Below are 16,368 nucleotides of genomic sequence, written 5' to 3' on the forward strand. Positions count from 1 at the left end.
ATTGCAAGGCCCACTCTTGGAGAGAGCAAGCAGAAGGGGTCCAGGTTCACACAGTGGGTTTATGCCAAAAGAGTCTTGTAGATAGTTTGCACATAAAGGATGAAATTAAAGTCAGGCAAAGTTAGCTAGGTTGTCCCAGGCTAGCCCAGGTTAGAAAGTCGAGGCTTTACTGTCATCCCGAACGATCTGTCGCAAGGGAAGCTCCAGCGGGGGCAGTTGTTCCTGGCAGCAGGTGCAAGTCGGCGTTTCGTCCAGAGGAAGAAGAGGTCTCGCCGTGGAGGAAAGATGAAGGTCGTTGCACTGCCAGGGAAGAAACCAGCCGCGGAGTTCTTCGGTTAAAAGGTACTACCCTTCTCTTCGCGGTAGTGGTAAACCATGGTATTCCAGTTGCCGGGGTGCTTGGCACGGGCAAGGCGGCCACGAGATGCTTCAGGAAGGTGAAAAGAAGGCAAAACTGGTTATCCCCACCAGTCAAAGGAAGAAGACTCTCTGGACTGGAGATCTCCTCTGTCGTCGAGAAAAGTGGTGAGATGGTTCTGCAGGGCTCCACCGGTGGTGTCGTCGTTGCAGGTCGGCTCAGCTTCTCCCTCCTCGGATTCTTAGGTCCTGTGGTGACTTCTGAAGTTCCAGTCCCCAAAGCCCTGCTTTTATGCAGCACACCCCCATTCACTCAGCCTAGCTGTCAATCAAACATGCTAAGTGGTGAGCCGGCCGGTTCACCACTTGGGCCAATCACACAAGAGTGCGACTTGAGTTGCCAAGTTAACTCAGTCCAGGGTGCCTAAACCCCTTCCCACACCCCCTGTGGTACCCAGACAGAGTGGCACCACTTTTGGAGGCTTCTGTGGAGAAGCCTGCCAAAAAGTGGAACAAAGGGCTCGACTTGGGTTGGAGTCACAGAAGAGAACACAAACGCCATTTTAGAATCGAGTTCTGCCAACAAATACCAACCAGTGAATTAATATTAATTAAATAAACCGGCGGTATGTTCGAGGCTATAAGAATTAAATAATGAAAGTTGGTAGCCTCGAACAATGGGAAAATCCCATAGAGATATATTCGCGGTCGAATCTAAAAAGTAGTATCCACTGCCACCAGCCAAAACTCGGTCAGGGGGGACGGAGACGTGCCCCCTCGAACAACAGACCCAGAGGCAATCGAATTGCCCCGACCAGTACGTCCACAATATGATGGTTTGTACTGGTTTCTGTTCATAATTTGGGACTAGTAAAGCCAATGGTGACTTTACATGCCCTGGGAGACAGTAGTCAGTCCCAGGGTATGGAGTCTATGCTGGGGGGTCACTATGACACCCCTGGGTTACGGCACGGAGGGTGCTGTGTTAACCCACATCAAAAACACGTGAGACCCTATGGAGTAAAAGACCCCATAGCCCATAAAACACATGGAAAGATAAAGGAACACCTCAAATCATGTCTAAGAGTGGGAGTAAAAGAATTTCACTCTTAGCAAGAGAGAAAAAAATAAACCCCAAAAAATCCAGCAAAGCTGCTGGGGGACTCACTAGGTTTGGGAAATTAGCCTTACAGAGAATTCTCCCTAACAGCCGCTTTGCAGTGCTCTTTTTCTACTTTCTCTTCGTTTTTTCCCTTGTTCCTGTTCTTTTAGAGAACGTCCTTAGAGAACGTTATATTTATAATATGTATATTTGGCTAATTCTTTGGAATATAAATGTGTTCTATGCTCATAATCGGGGATAATCTATTTATGAATATCCTGAAGTGATCCAGGATGGAAAACCAAGATTAGAATTGCATGACTGTGCATGTGCCTTAGAAACCCCAAATGATGCTGAGGTTTGAAGACTAACACATAGATAAAGGTGGACTAGGATGTAGAATGTCTTAGTCAAAAACAGACCCTCTAAGAACTGCTTGTCACGCATTGTTAAAAAAAAGTGTAGCTACCTGCTTTTTACATCCCATTTCCAATGTTCCCTTGCAGTTGCGGTACGTTTACCTCCTTTAATCAAAGATTTGAGGAAAGTTTGTATATGTTCTCCTGCTGAGTTATCTTGGCACCAAAGACCCTTTGTAAAAACCTACCTATATTGGCAAGTACACATTTTCAAACAGCTGTGCGATTTCCTTTTTGAAAACTCAGAGGTAACCTCCATTTGTATCTGAAAATTATTTCTTTGAAATTTTTAGTACATTTTTATGACTACGTTTTCAGGCAAGAATACTTTTAATATATGGCAACTGTTTCCTCGCGCAACACAAAATGCATCAGTAAAATACCTGCACCAGGAGTCATTTAGGAAACTCCTGCGTTAACCGACACTCCGTTCCATTAGAGGATTCTATTTGTACCTTTGGCTGTGTCCTTAATTTTTCCTATCTTCAATATTCTGCTTATTGCCTGATTGACAGTGTACATGTGTATATTGCTGTATCAGGCAACACTTTGGAACTATAGTGCACTGTTTTCTTGCTCACCTTATGCATTAATACATTTTCCATCTCCTTTCCTTACAAACCTTTTTTTTTCTCCTACCCTTACCTTGTTTCTTCAGAGAATGAATATACGGGGGAACTAAGGAGTTGTTGCAGAGCGGGTTTCCATGAGAATCTTATGGAACTTTCCTGTGAGCAGAGGAAGGCACATGTCCAACTGGGTGAGGACTGCAAGAACGCATTTCACGACTGCTGCCTCTTTGCTGAAAAGCTGGAGCCAGAACGTAGAGAAGAGCTGATATGGGCCAGATTAGGTAAGTGCCGTCTTGATAAAACATTGAGTATGTGCCTTTTTTGCAATTGGTGCATAAGGAATTAGAGTAGTTGTCTCATTTAATAATCTGTGTCTACTTCCGTATGCTGTTATACCCAATACACTCTCCTATGCCACACACGTCCTATTTGCCACATGTCCCATCCTTTCTCTCTCATTAGCCTTTAGCTTGATTGTGAATGACAATTTATTAGCATCAGCATAACTATGTTACTTTATAAATAGCATCAATGTCAGAAAACCTCTGCTTTTGTCTGATATTGCCATCATGGTTCATGTTATGGGTGCATCACACTAGTAATTCTACTTCTTCATCATTGTGTTTTCATTAAAACGCATTAACACTGAGGGGTCTGATCGAGGATATTAGTAACAGGATGAATGTTTCTACTGATTGTTGAATGTGTGTCAGAGTCTCAGACAAGAAAACAATCCCTTGCAAAATGAATACAGAATTAGGGATTGCAGAAATGCACTTGTTATTAATGAGCCAATACCAAACACTCGCAGGCTCGGAATCCAGCTAATGCCAACTCATCTGCATAACCACACCTACTACCCAATATGATTACACAAATAGAGTAAATGAAACAGACCTACAAAAAATGACAAACACTGCTTTGCCTCCCACATTTAGTAGCTACACAATCCCATACCCTAATTGTATTCAAAGCATGTTTACCAAATGAACACCTACAGAAACAAACCTTCAATAATAGCACAATAATAGCAATACAAACATATATCAGAAATTAACAGTGCAAATGCTTTATTACAAACAAAACATATGCCTGCACTCGGAGAAGACACAGAGAAACATTTATCAATATGATGAGCATGAAACAGTAGCTTTGATGCTGTCCCATTTCTAATACTGAAATGTGAAAAACAATGACAGCGGTTGTCTAAGTCATGGATGACATTAGTAGGCTAGTAGATGGAGGGTGGGAAAGCGTTGTGGATTGAATGATAATCATTTTGTCTAATAGAACTCAGTCACTCTCCATGGATGGCAATAAATCTAAACGTTATCCTTTCCACTGTGGTGTTTCTCAGGGCCCTGCCCTATCTCCCATCCTGTACAATCTTAATATTTGTCCTCTGTCATAAAAATCCCAAAACATGACACACAATTATACAGCTATGCTGAAAACCACTAGGACCCCATTTGCTACGTGCATGATGGAGATGAGTGCTTGGATGAACCAGAAGAGATTGAATTGTAATGCTTCGAAAACAGAGATATTGGTCTATAGCACTCTGGGCCCTTTCCATGACATTGACTTCTGGCCTTTGGCTCTAAGCCCTAAATCAGCTAGCCAAAATCCAAATTTAGGTTTACTGCTTGATAACTTCCTTAACTTAAAACACATGTCAAAGATTGTTCAGTCCTGTATGAGTCAACTAAAATTTGTTAATTACTTCTGATGTGTTTTGCCCCCTCCCCGCCAACTGGTCACCTTGGTTAATATCATCCCACTTTCATTACCGCAATGCAGTTTACACCAGCATCACACTGTACGCCTTCAAATACATACAAAATCAAGTTGCCCTGAACCTCTTGAAGGTACCCGATGGAGTCGATGTTATACCAGCTACGGCCTCATGGCGCTAGCTCCTGGTGATGAGGCATATTCATTTCAAAATACTCTGCCTGGCCTACAAGGCCCTACAACAGGCTTCAGTATTCGGAATAAAAAAGTAAAGTACTCATTTCCATTCGCCCCTTGCCCTCTCATTAGGATAAGCAACCTGTTATTTCCAGAGTCAAATGGGCTGGGGAGGATCTTCTATCATCTGGCAACTGTACTCTGAAACTCATATCCACCTTCTCTGCAGGCCACTGAAAACTGTTTTAAATTTAGAAAACAGCTAAAAACATTCTTTTTTCACAAGATAAGCAAGTAATGATGCCATGCTCCCCCTGTTCTTCAGCTGCCCTGTAACAAAATTATATTCCGTATATGAAAATCACGAGTATTCTAAGCGACATCTTCAGATATCAGACAACTGCAATAAATCAATAAACAAATAAATATCTGAATGTCAGAATATAATGAAAACTATGAATTAAGTAGAGTACACTGCATTGGGTGCTGGTCCTGTAGCAGGTAGGTTTCAAAAGGTGCCTTTACTTCTTATTTTACATTTTTAAGTAGTGCCTTTAAAGTTTTAAGGAGTGCCCTTAAAGTTGACACGTGTTTCGACCTCTTCTCAGGTCTTTTTCAAAACTGGACACAGATGCTAAGTGTGGCATATAAATGAAATAACATTTTACATCATGTATGTCAAAAATACATTGAACATGAACCATACATTACATGTTTTTTAATATAAAACCATCAAATTTGATATAATAAATTAAGCATGTGAAATTATCAATTACAAAGGATTATACATGGAAAGAATTAACACTGGTGTAAAAACAGGAATGAGGAAGAAAAAAAGGGGGACGGGTGAAACATTTTAGAGAAAGGAGAAAAAGAAAAAAAGCAAGTCCGTAAATGTGTAATGTTGTACCAGATTACTGCCAATAAGCATCGTTATATAGTTGGATTTGAATTATTTGTATCGCGCACACAACAAACTGGATCGTATCCTGGCGCTGTTGGAATCAAAAACTGAGAAACAAGATCAACAGTATCAGTAGGTATACATGCCATTGAAGAACATAAGTGCCAACAAATTAACCGCAACTAGTTGAACAGGAAGGTTTTTAAACCTGCTTTGAACATTTGTAGACAGTTTGCCCTTTCTTAATTCAAGTAGGAGGCTATTCCATTGTCTTGGTCCAGCAACTGAGAAGCTACAGTCTCCTCGAATACACAGTTGGTCCTAGGAATAATAAGTAAGCTTGGTGTTCCGACCTTGGAGCCCGAATCGGGCAATATTGCTTTATTAAATGAATTGGCACCAGTCCTAGGAATGATAAGTAAGCATTGGTCTTCCGACCTTAGAGCCCGAATCGGTAATATTGCTTTATTAAATAGATTGGCGCCAGTCCATTTAAACATTTGTACACCAGACACCTGATTTTAAATGTTATCTGGTCTTCCACCGCTAACCAGTGCAATGACTGGCAAAGACCTGAGATTGGCGTATTCTTGGCAACGCAAAAGACCAATTTTACCCCTGCATTTTGGGCTTTTTGCAGAAAGTGAATCTGCCTGGCCGGGGTGTTGGCCAGAAGTCTTCTTGCCATACAGAGACCCTTAGTTGTTGATCATTGAACACCATAATATTACACTCACCTTTAGGGTCTATGATGTTCCCAATCACTGGTTGTTGCATGCAAAGTAGTATATTTAGGGCCAAATCTGCAGATTCCTGAAAAGTTAATTAGGCTTGATATGTGGTGACCCAAAGTAATATCTGGCACGTACAGATACATTTATGCTAGTGTATTCCTAAAAGGACTGCTACATAGTGGGCGTAATGGTACACATTGTGTTCCTGTGTCCGCAGAGAGCCTTGAGCCCTTAAGAGTGGCTAGGGCTAGTGTTTCCTTTTTAGTATGTGCGTAATTGCAAAGTGTTGCATGTACAATAAATAATGCTTGAGCTGGTGTAATCGTGCGCATGTTGTACGTGTAAGGTACTGTTGCTTACAATGTCATAACGACAATACATAAGTCTCTCAATCAAGCAGATAATATGGACATCCGCGTGGTTAACGATGAGTGTACTGCTAATGTTTCTATTGAATAAATAGAGCCTGCAATAATCTGTGCAAGCCCAAGTTATAAAGCTAAGGATGGCATTGCTGTGTGTGTCGGCTTGATGGGGTTACTATTGCTAAGCAACATTGTAACCATAGTACACAAAAGTCCTAATCGGATTTAAAAGCGTGACAGCGAATGAATAAATATAAATTTAAATGCTCATTCGAATGCCGACCACCCTTACCAGAGCAACGTAATGTGATCCCGTGTAACTGCGGGATTCCTGGGCCAAATGTTGTGTAGCGAACTGCTTGGATCGCGGCAGCCATCACGTTTTTTAACCACTGAGTGGATTGCTGTCGCCTCAAGCATGCGCAGCACTGTTTGAGGCACACATCGTCATTTCTCAGAATCCATGTTGAAGGTGGCCAAGAATAGTGACCCACATTACATTCAATGTTCCATGCCAGCTTAGGAATGTATCGTCTATAGAATCCACAATATGAAAATGGTATTGCTGGGGTGTTAACAATAAACTACATACTCGTGTGCACTGCAGGGGAGGCATTGTATAACAAGTATGACACTGACACAACACGTACAATTTGTAAAACCTTTATTAAAGTTTCTGGGTTTGGAAAAATTCCTATTCTGCCCTATAACTAGGATGCGAGTAGTCTCGACCATCGAATAATAAATAAAACAGTCCTTGTGAAGTCTTTCAAATAAGAATGGCCTATGCTAACAAAACCCAATGCCTGCCCTTCGTCTTGTACAAAAAGTGTACAAAGTAGATATGTATGTAAAGGAAAATCAGTGTTCAAATATAAAGAAAAAGTGTGGCTGAATCAGCTCTCTCCCCACGTTAGACAACACGCAGTGCGGTGGTCCCCATAGGCAGGATGACACACTCTGGCTCGGGTTTTTAACACAAAACCGTTCAAGATGTGGATCGAGGCCCTCCTGGCCCTCGACGTTAAAGACTCTCTTCCCAGATTTCCAAATAACGTTTCAACAAAAGGTTCACGCCGGTTCCCCTCTTTCGTCGCAGACCTCTTCAAAATAAAACTTCATGTTGGTCCTTCTCTGTCGGGCTCAGAGCTTTCAAAACAAAGTTCATGTTGGTCCTCCTCTGTCGGGCTGTCGGGCTCAGACCTTTCACAACAAAAGTTCACGTTGGTCCCCCTCTGTCGGGCTCAGACCTTTCACAACAAAAGTTCAACTGTGCTTGCAGGGGGCTCCTTTCCCCAAACGTATTACACTTCAGGTGTACCTCAGTCGGGCTCAGACCGTTTTCGGAAGTTGAAGACTTGCGAATGTGCATGGCTTTCTTTATAGACCTCCGCAGGACCACTTCGACTCAAAGATCAGTGTTCAGCTTTTTCTCCAGCATGGGGTCTGGCATGGATTCACATGCTCATGAATATTCCCCGTCGTCAGGCTGGGAATCCTCGGTAAAGAAAAAACCAGTATCAGTTTCGTTTCTGATCTGTCTTTCGTAGTAATAACCAATCACTGGTCTCTGCGTCATACTGACCACAGCCAATGACTGCCCTCTACCTAAGCACCGCCTCTGGCAGCCATCTTCAGATTTTTACCGCACGTTCATGTGTTGGGATCCTCGTGCTATTGCTCTCGAGCGTTAGTGCTATTTTTTCGCGCTTTTTCACAAAAACTTCGATTCTTTCGGTCAAAAGAGCCTCAAGCTCCACCGATCCTACATCCGATCAACGGGGACCCGTGTCGGATTCATCTGTGCCCCTCAAGGGTGAAGATTTCGTCGAGCTACGCTTCGGAGGACTCCAGAAGCTTCTCAGGCCCGGTCTCGGAGATGGCCCAGGAGAAGGGAAGCTCGACGCCCGGAAAGCTGTTCAGGGCCTGCCCTGGATGCCAGCTTCAGAACGTCTTCAAGGAGGACGAACACTCTTTCTGCCTTTACTGCCTTCATGGGGACAAGACGCACGTGGAGAAGGACTGTGCGTTTTGCGGCAACATGTCGGAACGGACCATGAAGGACCGCCATCAACGTCTCGCCAGCTGGCTGGAGGGTAAGAGCCCGTCTGGCGAGAAGAAGAAGAAATCTGAGCGGTCTTCTAAGACCTTTGAGGGCGCCCCGGCGACGGGGGCCCAACATAAGGCCAAGCACCGCGAGTCCGCTGGCACCGGGAGCGCCGAACGGTCGGGCTCTACGGGCGCCAGGCAGGGCGCACCCTCCCCGGCACCATCAACCACGAGCCAACGCTCTGGGTCGGGTAAGAGGAAGGCCGAGCACCCGGCGAAGCTCCTGGAGAGACCCCGGTCGAGCTCTAAGGCAGAGGAGGAGCGTGGCAGTGCCCCCTCCCTCAAGGATAAGGCGGTGAGCGCACCTAAGGTGGTGAAGGCCTTGATCCATTCGACCAAGCCCTCTATCGAAACGGTCGCGGCGGCCCTGGCCCAGCCTGTGGAGGCTGCACCAGTGGTGGCGGCCTCGGGGCCCAGAATCTCCCTGCCTCCTCGGAGGGAGTCTTCTTTCGTGCCCATCGATAGGACCCCCGTGAAACCCTCCGTGGGGAAGAAGGGGGGGCAGGGCGTCGGCGTAGATTCGGCCTCAACCTCAGAAGAGGAACTGATCGAGGTCTTAAGCCACGGCCTAGGCGTGGAACAAGACCAGCCCGTCGGAATGGGCCCCGACGCAGGTGACGACGACGACATCGTCGAGGATACCGACGGGGCCCCTGCTCGCCCGTCGGATTCCCCTCTGCCAGCGCCGCAAGACAACTCAGCGGCCATTTTGTTGGCTATACAGTCCTTATGCTCCGAGATAAGGACGAGACTACCGTTACCGACGGAGGAACCTCTCCCGTCGGGGGATCCAGAACCGGGACCTTCTGGTGTTCCCCCTACCAAGAAAAGAAGGATTCATCCACCGCCTCCTTTTCAACCGTCGCGCCCCGTCCAGCCCTCCTCCCCGTCCACCCGAGGGGATGATACGGGGACTGACACGGCAGCGACGGGTACGGACGACGAGGCATACGACGAGGATTTTCCGTCGTCGCCTCCCACCAGGGCTTCTCCGCCCGACGAGATTGGATCGTTCCACTCAATGATCGCCAGGGCATCCGAGCTTTTCCAACTCTGCCCTGAGGAGAAGAAAAAGGAAGGCTTCCTTTACCAACGGCGCGAGACCAAGAGGAAGACGGTCCTCGCAGTGCCTCTGTTGGACGACATTTGGGATGAGGGCCTTTCCCTCCTCAAGAACCCTTCCACGACGCCAGCGAAAAGAGACCGGTACGAGAAAAAGTACCGGGTCCCGGACTCGGCCCCCCTATGCCTCCGGGCGCAGCCTACCCCGGACTCCGTCGTCTCCGCGGCAGCCAGGAAGAAAGCGGGGGGGGGTGCGGCCTCCACGTCGACTTCCCCGCCGGACGGCGAGGGAAAGAAATTGGATGCCATGGGGCGCAGAGTCATCTCGTCGGCGGCGACGACGATTAAAGCGGCCAACGCCTTGGCTATCGTGGCCCGCTACGACAGGGAACTCTGGTACAAGATAGCTCCCCTGCTGGATTTTCTGCCGGACGACAAGAGGGCGGAGGCCCTTGAGATCCTGCAGGAAGGTGAGGTGGCCTCGGACCACGCCATCACCGTGGCGACGGACATCGCCGACACTGGGTTCCGCCAGATGGGCAACGGCGTTTGCCTTCGACGTCGCGGATGGCTCAAGGCTACGGACTTTCGGCAGGACGTCCAGACCAGGGTCCTGGACATGCCCTTCGACGGGAACAACCTGTTTGGGAAGACAGTGGACGATTCCCTTCAGGCCATCAAGGCGGATACTGAGACGGCCCGGGCCCTTGGAGTACTGCAGCAACGGCGGACGCCCTTTCGGAGCGGCGGAGGCAAGGGCGCCTCCAAAGGTTCCGGCGGCGGTTTCGCTTCCTACCGTCAAGCGGCCCGCTCGTCGTCGCAAGAGGCCTACAGAGGACGAGGCAAGTCTGGCGGACCCCGCCGTCGTCGCCAAGGAGGCCAAGGCGGCAAGGCCGCGTCCAAGCAGGATTGAACCGGCCGTGGGGTCGGGCCCCCACCGAAGCACCCCGGTGGGAGGCCGGCTGGCGGGCTTCGTCAGCGTGTGGGAGTCCATCTCCACCGACCGTTGGGTGCTGGACGCCCTGGCCCGGGGCCACGCGCTCGAGTTTCAAAGAAGGTGCCCGCGCGTCCCCCCCGTGGCCAGGAAAGAACTTCACGTCCCTCAACTTCTCCTGGAGGTAAAGGCGATGCTCAGAAAGGGCGCCATCGAACTCGTCCCAAAGAGGTTTCGGGGCTCCGGAGTCTACTCGCGTTACTTCCTCGTGAAGAAGAAGACGGGAGGATGGCGCCCCATCCTGGACCTGCGACGCCTGAACAAGTTCATCAAGGCGCAGAAGTTCCGGATGGTCACCCTCCAGCACGTCCTGGGTCAGCTGGAGGAAGGAGACTTCCTATCGTCGTTGGATTTGGAGGATGCCTACTTCCACATTCCCATCCTAAAGGGGCACCGAAAATTCCTCAGATTCGTGGTCCAAGGGCGTCATTACCAGTTCAAAGCCCTTCCCTTCGGACTGCGGTCGGCACCCAGGGTTTTCACCAAGTGCCTCGCACCGGTGGCGGCGCAGCTGCGCCGCGAGGGGATTCACGTCTACCCCTACCTGGACGACTGGCTCATCCGCGCCAAGACGAGGGAGCTCGCCGTGGTCCACACGGCAAGGACCGTCCAACTCCTCACGGACCTGGGATTCTCCGTGAACTACGCCAAATCCCACCTGGTGCCCGCGCAAGTCGCACTGTTTCTGGGAGCGAGGCTCGACACAGTGTCCCTTCTGGCCTCCCCGTCGGAGGAGAGGACCAGGACCATCCTGGGCAAGGTGCAACGGATGTTGGTGGCCGACGCGGCCAAGGTGAGGTCCATCAAGTCCCTCCTCGGGATGATGTCTTCCTGCATCTACCTCATTCCCATGTGCAGGCTCCGGATGCGCCCGTTGCAAGAGTTCCTGGATGCGCGCTGGATCCAGACGACGGGCAGCTTCGAGGAAAGGATCAAGCTCGACGAGAGTTTCCGACGAGCGATACGGTGGTGGGGCACCCGCGCGCATCTGACGGCGGGCATGGACTTCCAGACCCCAGCCCACCAGGTGACTGTGACCACGGATGCCTCCCTAGAAGGGTGGGGAGCGCACACCGAAAATCTGCACGCAAGGGGACTCTGGCTCCCGACGGAGAAGTCCCTGCATATCAACGTCCTGGAGCTCCGTGCAGTGTTTTGGGCCCTCAGGTCCTTCCTTCCGTCCCTCAAGGGCAAGGTGGTGAGGATCTTCACCGACAACACCACCACCATGTTTTACATCAGGAAACAGGGCGGAACCAGGTCCCCAGCGCTGTCCAAGGAGGCGCAGGACCTGTGGCATTGGGCCGTCGCCCAAGGGATTCTTCTGGTGCCGTTTCATCTGGCAGGGATAAAAAACACCATCGCCGACTCACTCAGCAGGGAGCTGCGCTCGTGCCACGAGTGGGAACTACGGCAGGATCTGGTGGATCGCCTCTTCCGACGGTGGGGCACACCCCAGATCGACCTGTTCGCGACGGCGACGAACACCAAGTGCCGGAGGTTCGCCAGCAGGTTTCCCCAGACGAGGAGCATGGGCGATGCTTTCTCGTTCCCCTGGGAGGGCCTGTTCCTCTACGCGTTCCCTCCCTTGCCTCTGCTAATCCGGCTCGTCAACCAGCTCAAGAGGTCACGGTGCAGGATGATCCTCGTCGCACCTGCGTGGCCGAGGCAGATATGGTTCCCGGACCTTCTGGACTTGTCGGCGTCCCCGCCAATCAAGCTGCCGGCGGACGCGGATCTACTCTCCAGGGAAGGAGGCGCCATCCTCCACCACGACCCGAAGTCGCTGAACTTGCAGGCCTGGCTCCTGCAGCGCTAGAGTTTGGAGGATACGACATACCGGCCGATTGCAGAGAGGTTCTTGCAAAGGCCAGGGCGTCCTCGACTCTTAAATGCTACGGACACAAATGGAAGAGGTTTTCTGTCTGGTGCCACGCACAGAAGATTAACCCTCTACGGATTACGGCTCCCCAAGTGCTGCCGTACCTGCTGACGCTGGCCAAAGCTGGTCTGGCACACGCGTCCATCAAGATTCATCTTGCTGCGATCTCCCGATACACCAGAACCACGGGCCGGACGTCCTTGTGGTCTCATCGTCTGGTGAAAGAGTTCATGAAGGGACTGTTCAGATCGTTCCCGCCGGTGAAGGCTCCGGCCCCGGCGTGGGAGCTCAACGTGGTGCTGACCAAACTTATGGGACCTCCGTTCGAGCCTCTGCACTCGGCCCCGTTGAAGTTTCTATCGTGGAAAACAGCTTTTCTCGTGGCCATCACCTCCGCACGACGAGTGGGAGAGATCCAGGCCCTTTCCTGCAAGGCCCCGTACTTGACTTTCCACGACACGAGGGTAGTGCTCAGGACGCACCCCTCCTTCATGCCCAAGGTACCGTCGGACTTTCATCTCAACGAACCCTTGGTGTTACCTGTGTTCTTCCCGTCGCCTTCGTCGCCGGCTGAGAGGACTTTGCACTCGCTGGATGTAGCTAGAGCGCTGAAGTTCTACGTGGACCGCACGAAAGGTTTTCGGAAGACGTCACAACTCTTTGTGAACTTTGGACCTGTCAATCAGGGGAAGGCTCTCTCGAAGGCTTCCATCTCCAGATGGCTCTCCGGCTGTATCATGTACTGTCACCGGTTGGCAAACCGACCGCTGCCTGGCCGTCCGAGAGCCCATTCCACCAGAGCGATCGCAGCTACCACGGCGTTCCTATCTGGTGTGCCCCTGCTGGACATATGCAGGGCTGCTACGTGGAGGTCGACGCACACCTTCACGAAATTCTACTGCGTCGACCGGGATTCCAGGGAGGAGTCCAGGGTCGGCCAAGCAGTGCTGCGCAACCTGTTCGCCTGAGGTGAGCCTGGTGAGGAGGTAAGATGCTTAATGTTGAGTTGATGTGATGCTTAATGTTGAGCCTTTGCCACCTCCCGTGGTTGTGCATGTGTGTACTGCTATGTATTCTTTATTCATGAGCATGTGAATCCATGCCAGACCCCATGCTGGAGAAGGAACAAGTTACTTACCTGTAACTGTTGTTCTCCAGCATGGGTCTGGCATGGATTCACATGCGAACCCTCCCGCCTACCCCTCTGCGGCTCTTCACTTGGTCATACTGCCACTTCACGTGCTTCCAAATCTGAAGATGGCTGCCAGAGGCGGTGCTTAGGTAGAGGGCAGTCATTGGCTGTGGTCAGTATGACGCAGAGACCAGTGATTGGTTATTACTACGAAAGACAGATCAGAAACGAAACTGATACTGGTTTTTTCTTTACCGAGGATTCCCAGCCTGACGACGGGGAATATTCATGAGCATGTGAATCCATGCCAGACCCATGCTGGAGAACAACAGTTACAGGTAAGTAACTTGTTCCTTACTCTCCCCTTCTCTCTGGGTTAACTTTGTTCACTTTCGCTTTTACAGTTCATTCACTTTATCACTACAAACAATGCACCTTTCACAGAGACTTTCGAGTGGGCTCCTACTTTCGCCGGACCACTGCGTTACTCAGTATCGCTGATTTCACAGCTGTCCTTACTTCAAAGTTCATTCACAGGTCTTCCTTTCTTCGCGTCTCACACACGCGTGCAGCCTTCACTTGCGATATAATGTTGCCACTTCAATCTTTCTTAAGCACACACCAGTCTCTCAGGTTGCTTGCAAACTCACCGGCTGTATGCTTTTCTTTCTTGGTTTTACGATTTCCAATTCACGATTCAAGGTTAGTACCACAGGCTTGGCCTCGCCTCCCAAACGCTGCATTTCACCTTGGAGGGTCGCTGGCGTCCTTGAAACACAATGCAGCTTTCTACTTTGGGATCTGGCCTTCTCCACATGTCTTTCACTGCCTTTTGGAGGCAACTACCTCCTGTAGGGAACTCCTGGGGTTTTCGAACCGTTGCTCTCGCTCCTTGGTCTGTCGCTCTGCTCCAGTAGGATCGCCTTCGTCCTGGAAATTCAGCTCATACTTGTGTTCCACATTGCTCTGAGTGTGTTTCTAGGTTCCTCCTTTTATCTGCGTGAGGAGAGCTAATTGGTGTCAGGTGTATGCAGTTAAAGTCAAGTTCCTGACTTTGCTTGACCCGATTAGCAGTGCCTGTTCAGTACGATTTATAAGAGTTAGTCTTGTTACTCTCAGTCGCCCTCTTCCTCAGCCCAGTGTCTGTGTAGAAAGGGGGAGGGGGGAGTTGGGACATCAACGAGTCCTAAAAAATAGAATGGGTTGGATGTACAAAAAAGGGGGGAGCATCGTGTCTCACCATCGGCTGCCTCACACCCACATTCCCGAAGACCCCTCACCCAGGTGATCCACCCGCACTGGTCCAATCCCAGGGTATGTATCCAAAGGCGATGGCCGTGCACTGGCCACCTGAGAGAGAGCTCCCCGAGGACTAGTAGATCAGACACCCTATGGTTTCTCACAGCACCCAATACTAATGTATGAATTCCCAATGAGCGTTGTGTGTCTAATCATCACAAATAACAAGTGGCACAGCAGTCTTGTGTCATGTGTAGACTGGGTCTATTTGCGCATAAAAACATTAGGTGCTCAAATTCAGGTACATTGCTATTTACTAAAATAATTTATTTTCAAAAGAATATGATTATAGTCCATGGTGTTTCTTGATTCTGTCCATTCGGAAGCAAGTACTTGTCCAGCAATGGGCTCACTAGTCATTTTTAATTCTGGTGGAGGTCTATAAGGCATATAATAAGTATGATAAGCAGGAAATAATACACATATTTGTGGACCACACATATTTCAATGAAAACTAAACAAACATCACAGAAAGTATCCCATTTCATGGTCCGTGTTCTGACCATTTTGTATAGTTTGCATTTGACAAATAATCCTTGACTCAGTCTGCCACAGCTTTCTTTTCTTGTCCCTTCCTCTTTTTCCCAAAGTAATTTTCCTGAGTCCAATACATCTCAAGTCTTTCTTATTGTATAGTTGGTGACAGGTCTGCCGGTGCACCGCAAGAGGGAGTTTGGCAACTTGGTTGCCAATTGTCGATAAATGTTCCCTAATGCGGAATCGTAACTCACGAATAGTTCTTCCAATGTAAATCTTGTGGCATATGTAGATAATGGCATAAATCACATACTTTGAACTGCAAATAATGTTGTCACTGATGCTGGTGATTCTGCCTTGTGGGTCAATGAATTGATTAGTGGCAGTGTGCACATATCTTCACATCGTGCATGTGCCACACTTTGACAACCTCTTTGTCTATGCACATACTGTTGTATGTTTGAGGAATTTTTGTTGAAGTTCTCACTTGACCAATTTAGATGCTTGGATGGCATGGGTGGTATTCCCCCTCGGTAGGAAGAGACCTGCAGTGTCTTCATCCCTAGTGAGTAAGCATTTAGCCATCGTGAGTCAGCAGTGGAGTAGTGCAGTGTTTTTGAAAGAAACAAACAGCGGGTAATACTGCTCGCTCTGCACCAAATCATACCACAACAACGTGTATGCTTTGGCACAGAGTGAGTGGTATTATCCACTGTTTGTTTCTTTCAACAACACTATATTCCTCAATGTCGAAAGACTAGCAAAAAGGCAGTTAACAAATACTGGGAAAAAGTGACAATGCAAAATTAGTTACAGAGTGAGAAAATCCCCAGAGGACTCTGTATCCTGATCTTTCCGGACTTTAACAATACTGATGGCAGTGACCTGGCAGAGAAATGGGAGGATAACCTCATCACCAGTTCAAAAGGTATGATGGAGCGCATCACAAGGCCCGGGGGCTTAAGGATGCAGACAACATGTAACACTAGAGACAATCAGACAGCCCTAAATACCAAATATATCGCACTTGAACACGCGGGGCGGCAATC

General features: G+C 49.0%; 1 protein-coding gene across 2 annotated transcripts in view; it reads left to right on the forward strand.

The window, feature by feature from the left end:
* Nucleotides 1–16,368, forward strand: part of LOC138447740 (complement C3-like) — a 2,843,165-nt gene that overhangs the window by 692,542 nt on the left and 2,134,255 nt on the right. For both annotated transcript variants that reach the window (XM_069604045.1, XM_069604046.1), the window contains exon 17: nucleotides 2,537–2,731. In XM_069604045.1, the coding sequence (XP_069460146.1) occupies nucleotides 2,537–2,731 (195 nt within the window). The remainder of the gene's footprint in view (nucleotides 1–2,536; nucleotides 2,732–16,368) is intronic.

This window comes from Ambystoma mexicanum, chromosome 3q (assembly GCF_040938575.1).
Source record: "Ambystoma mexicanum isolate Mex_15411 chromosome 3q, UKY_AmexF1_1, whole genome shotgun sequence".
NCBI classification, from domain to species: domain Eukaryota; kingdom Metazoa; phylum Chordata; class Amphibia; order Caudata; family Ambystomatidae; genus Ambystoma; species Ambystoma mexicanum.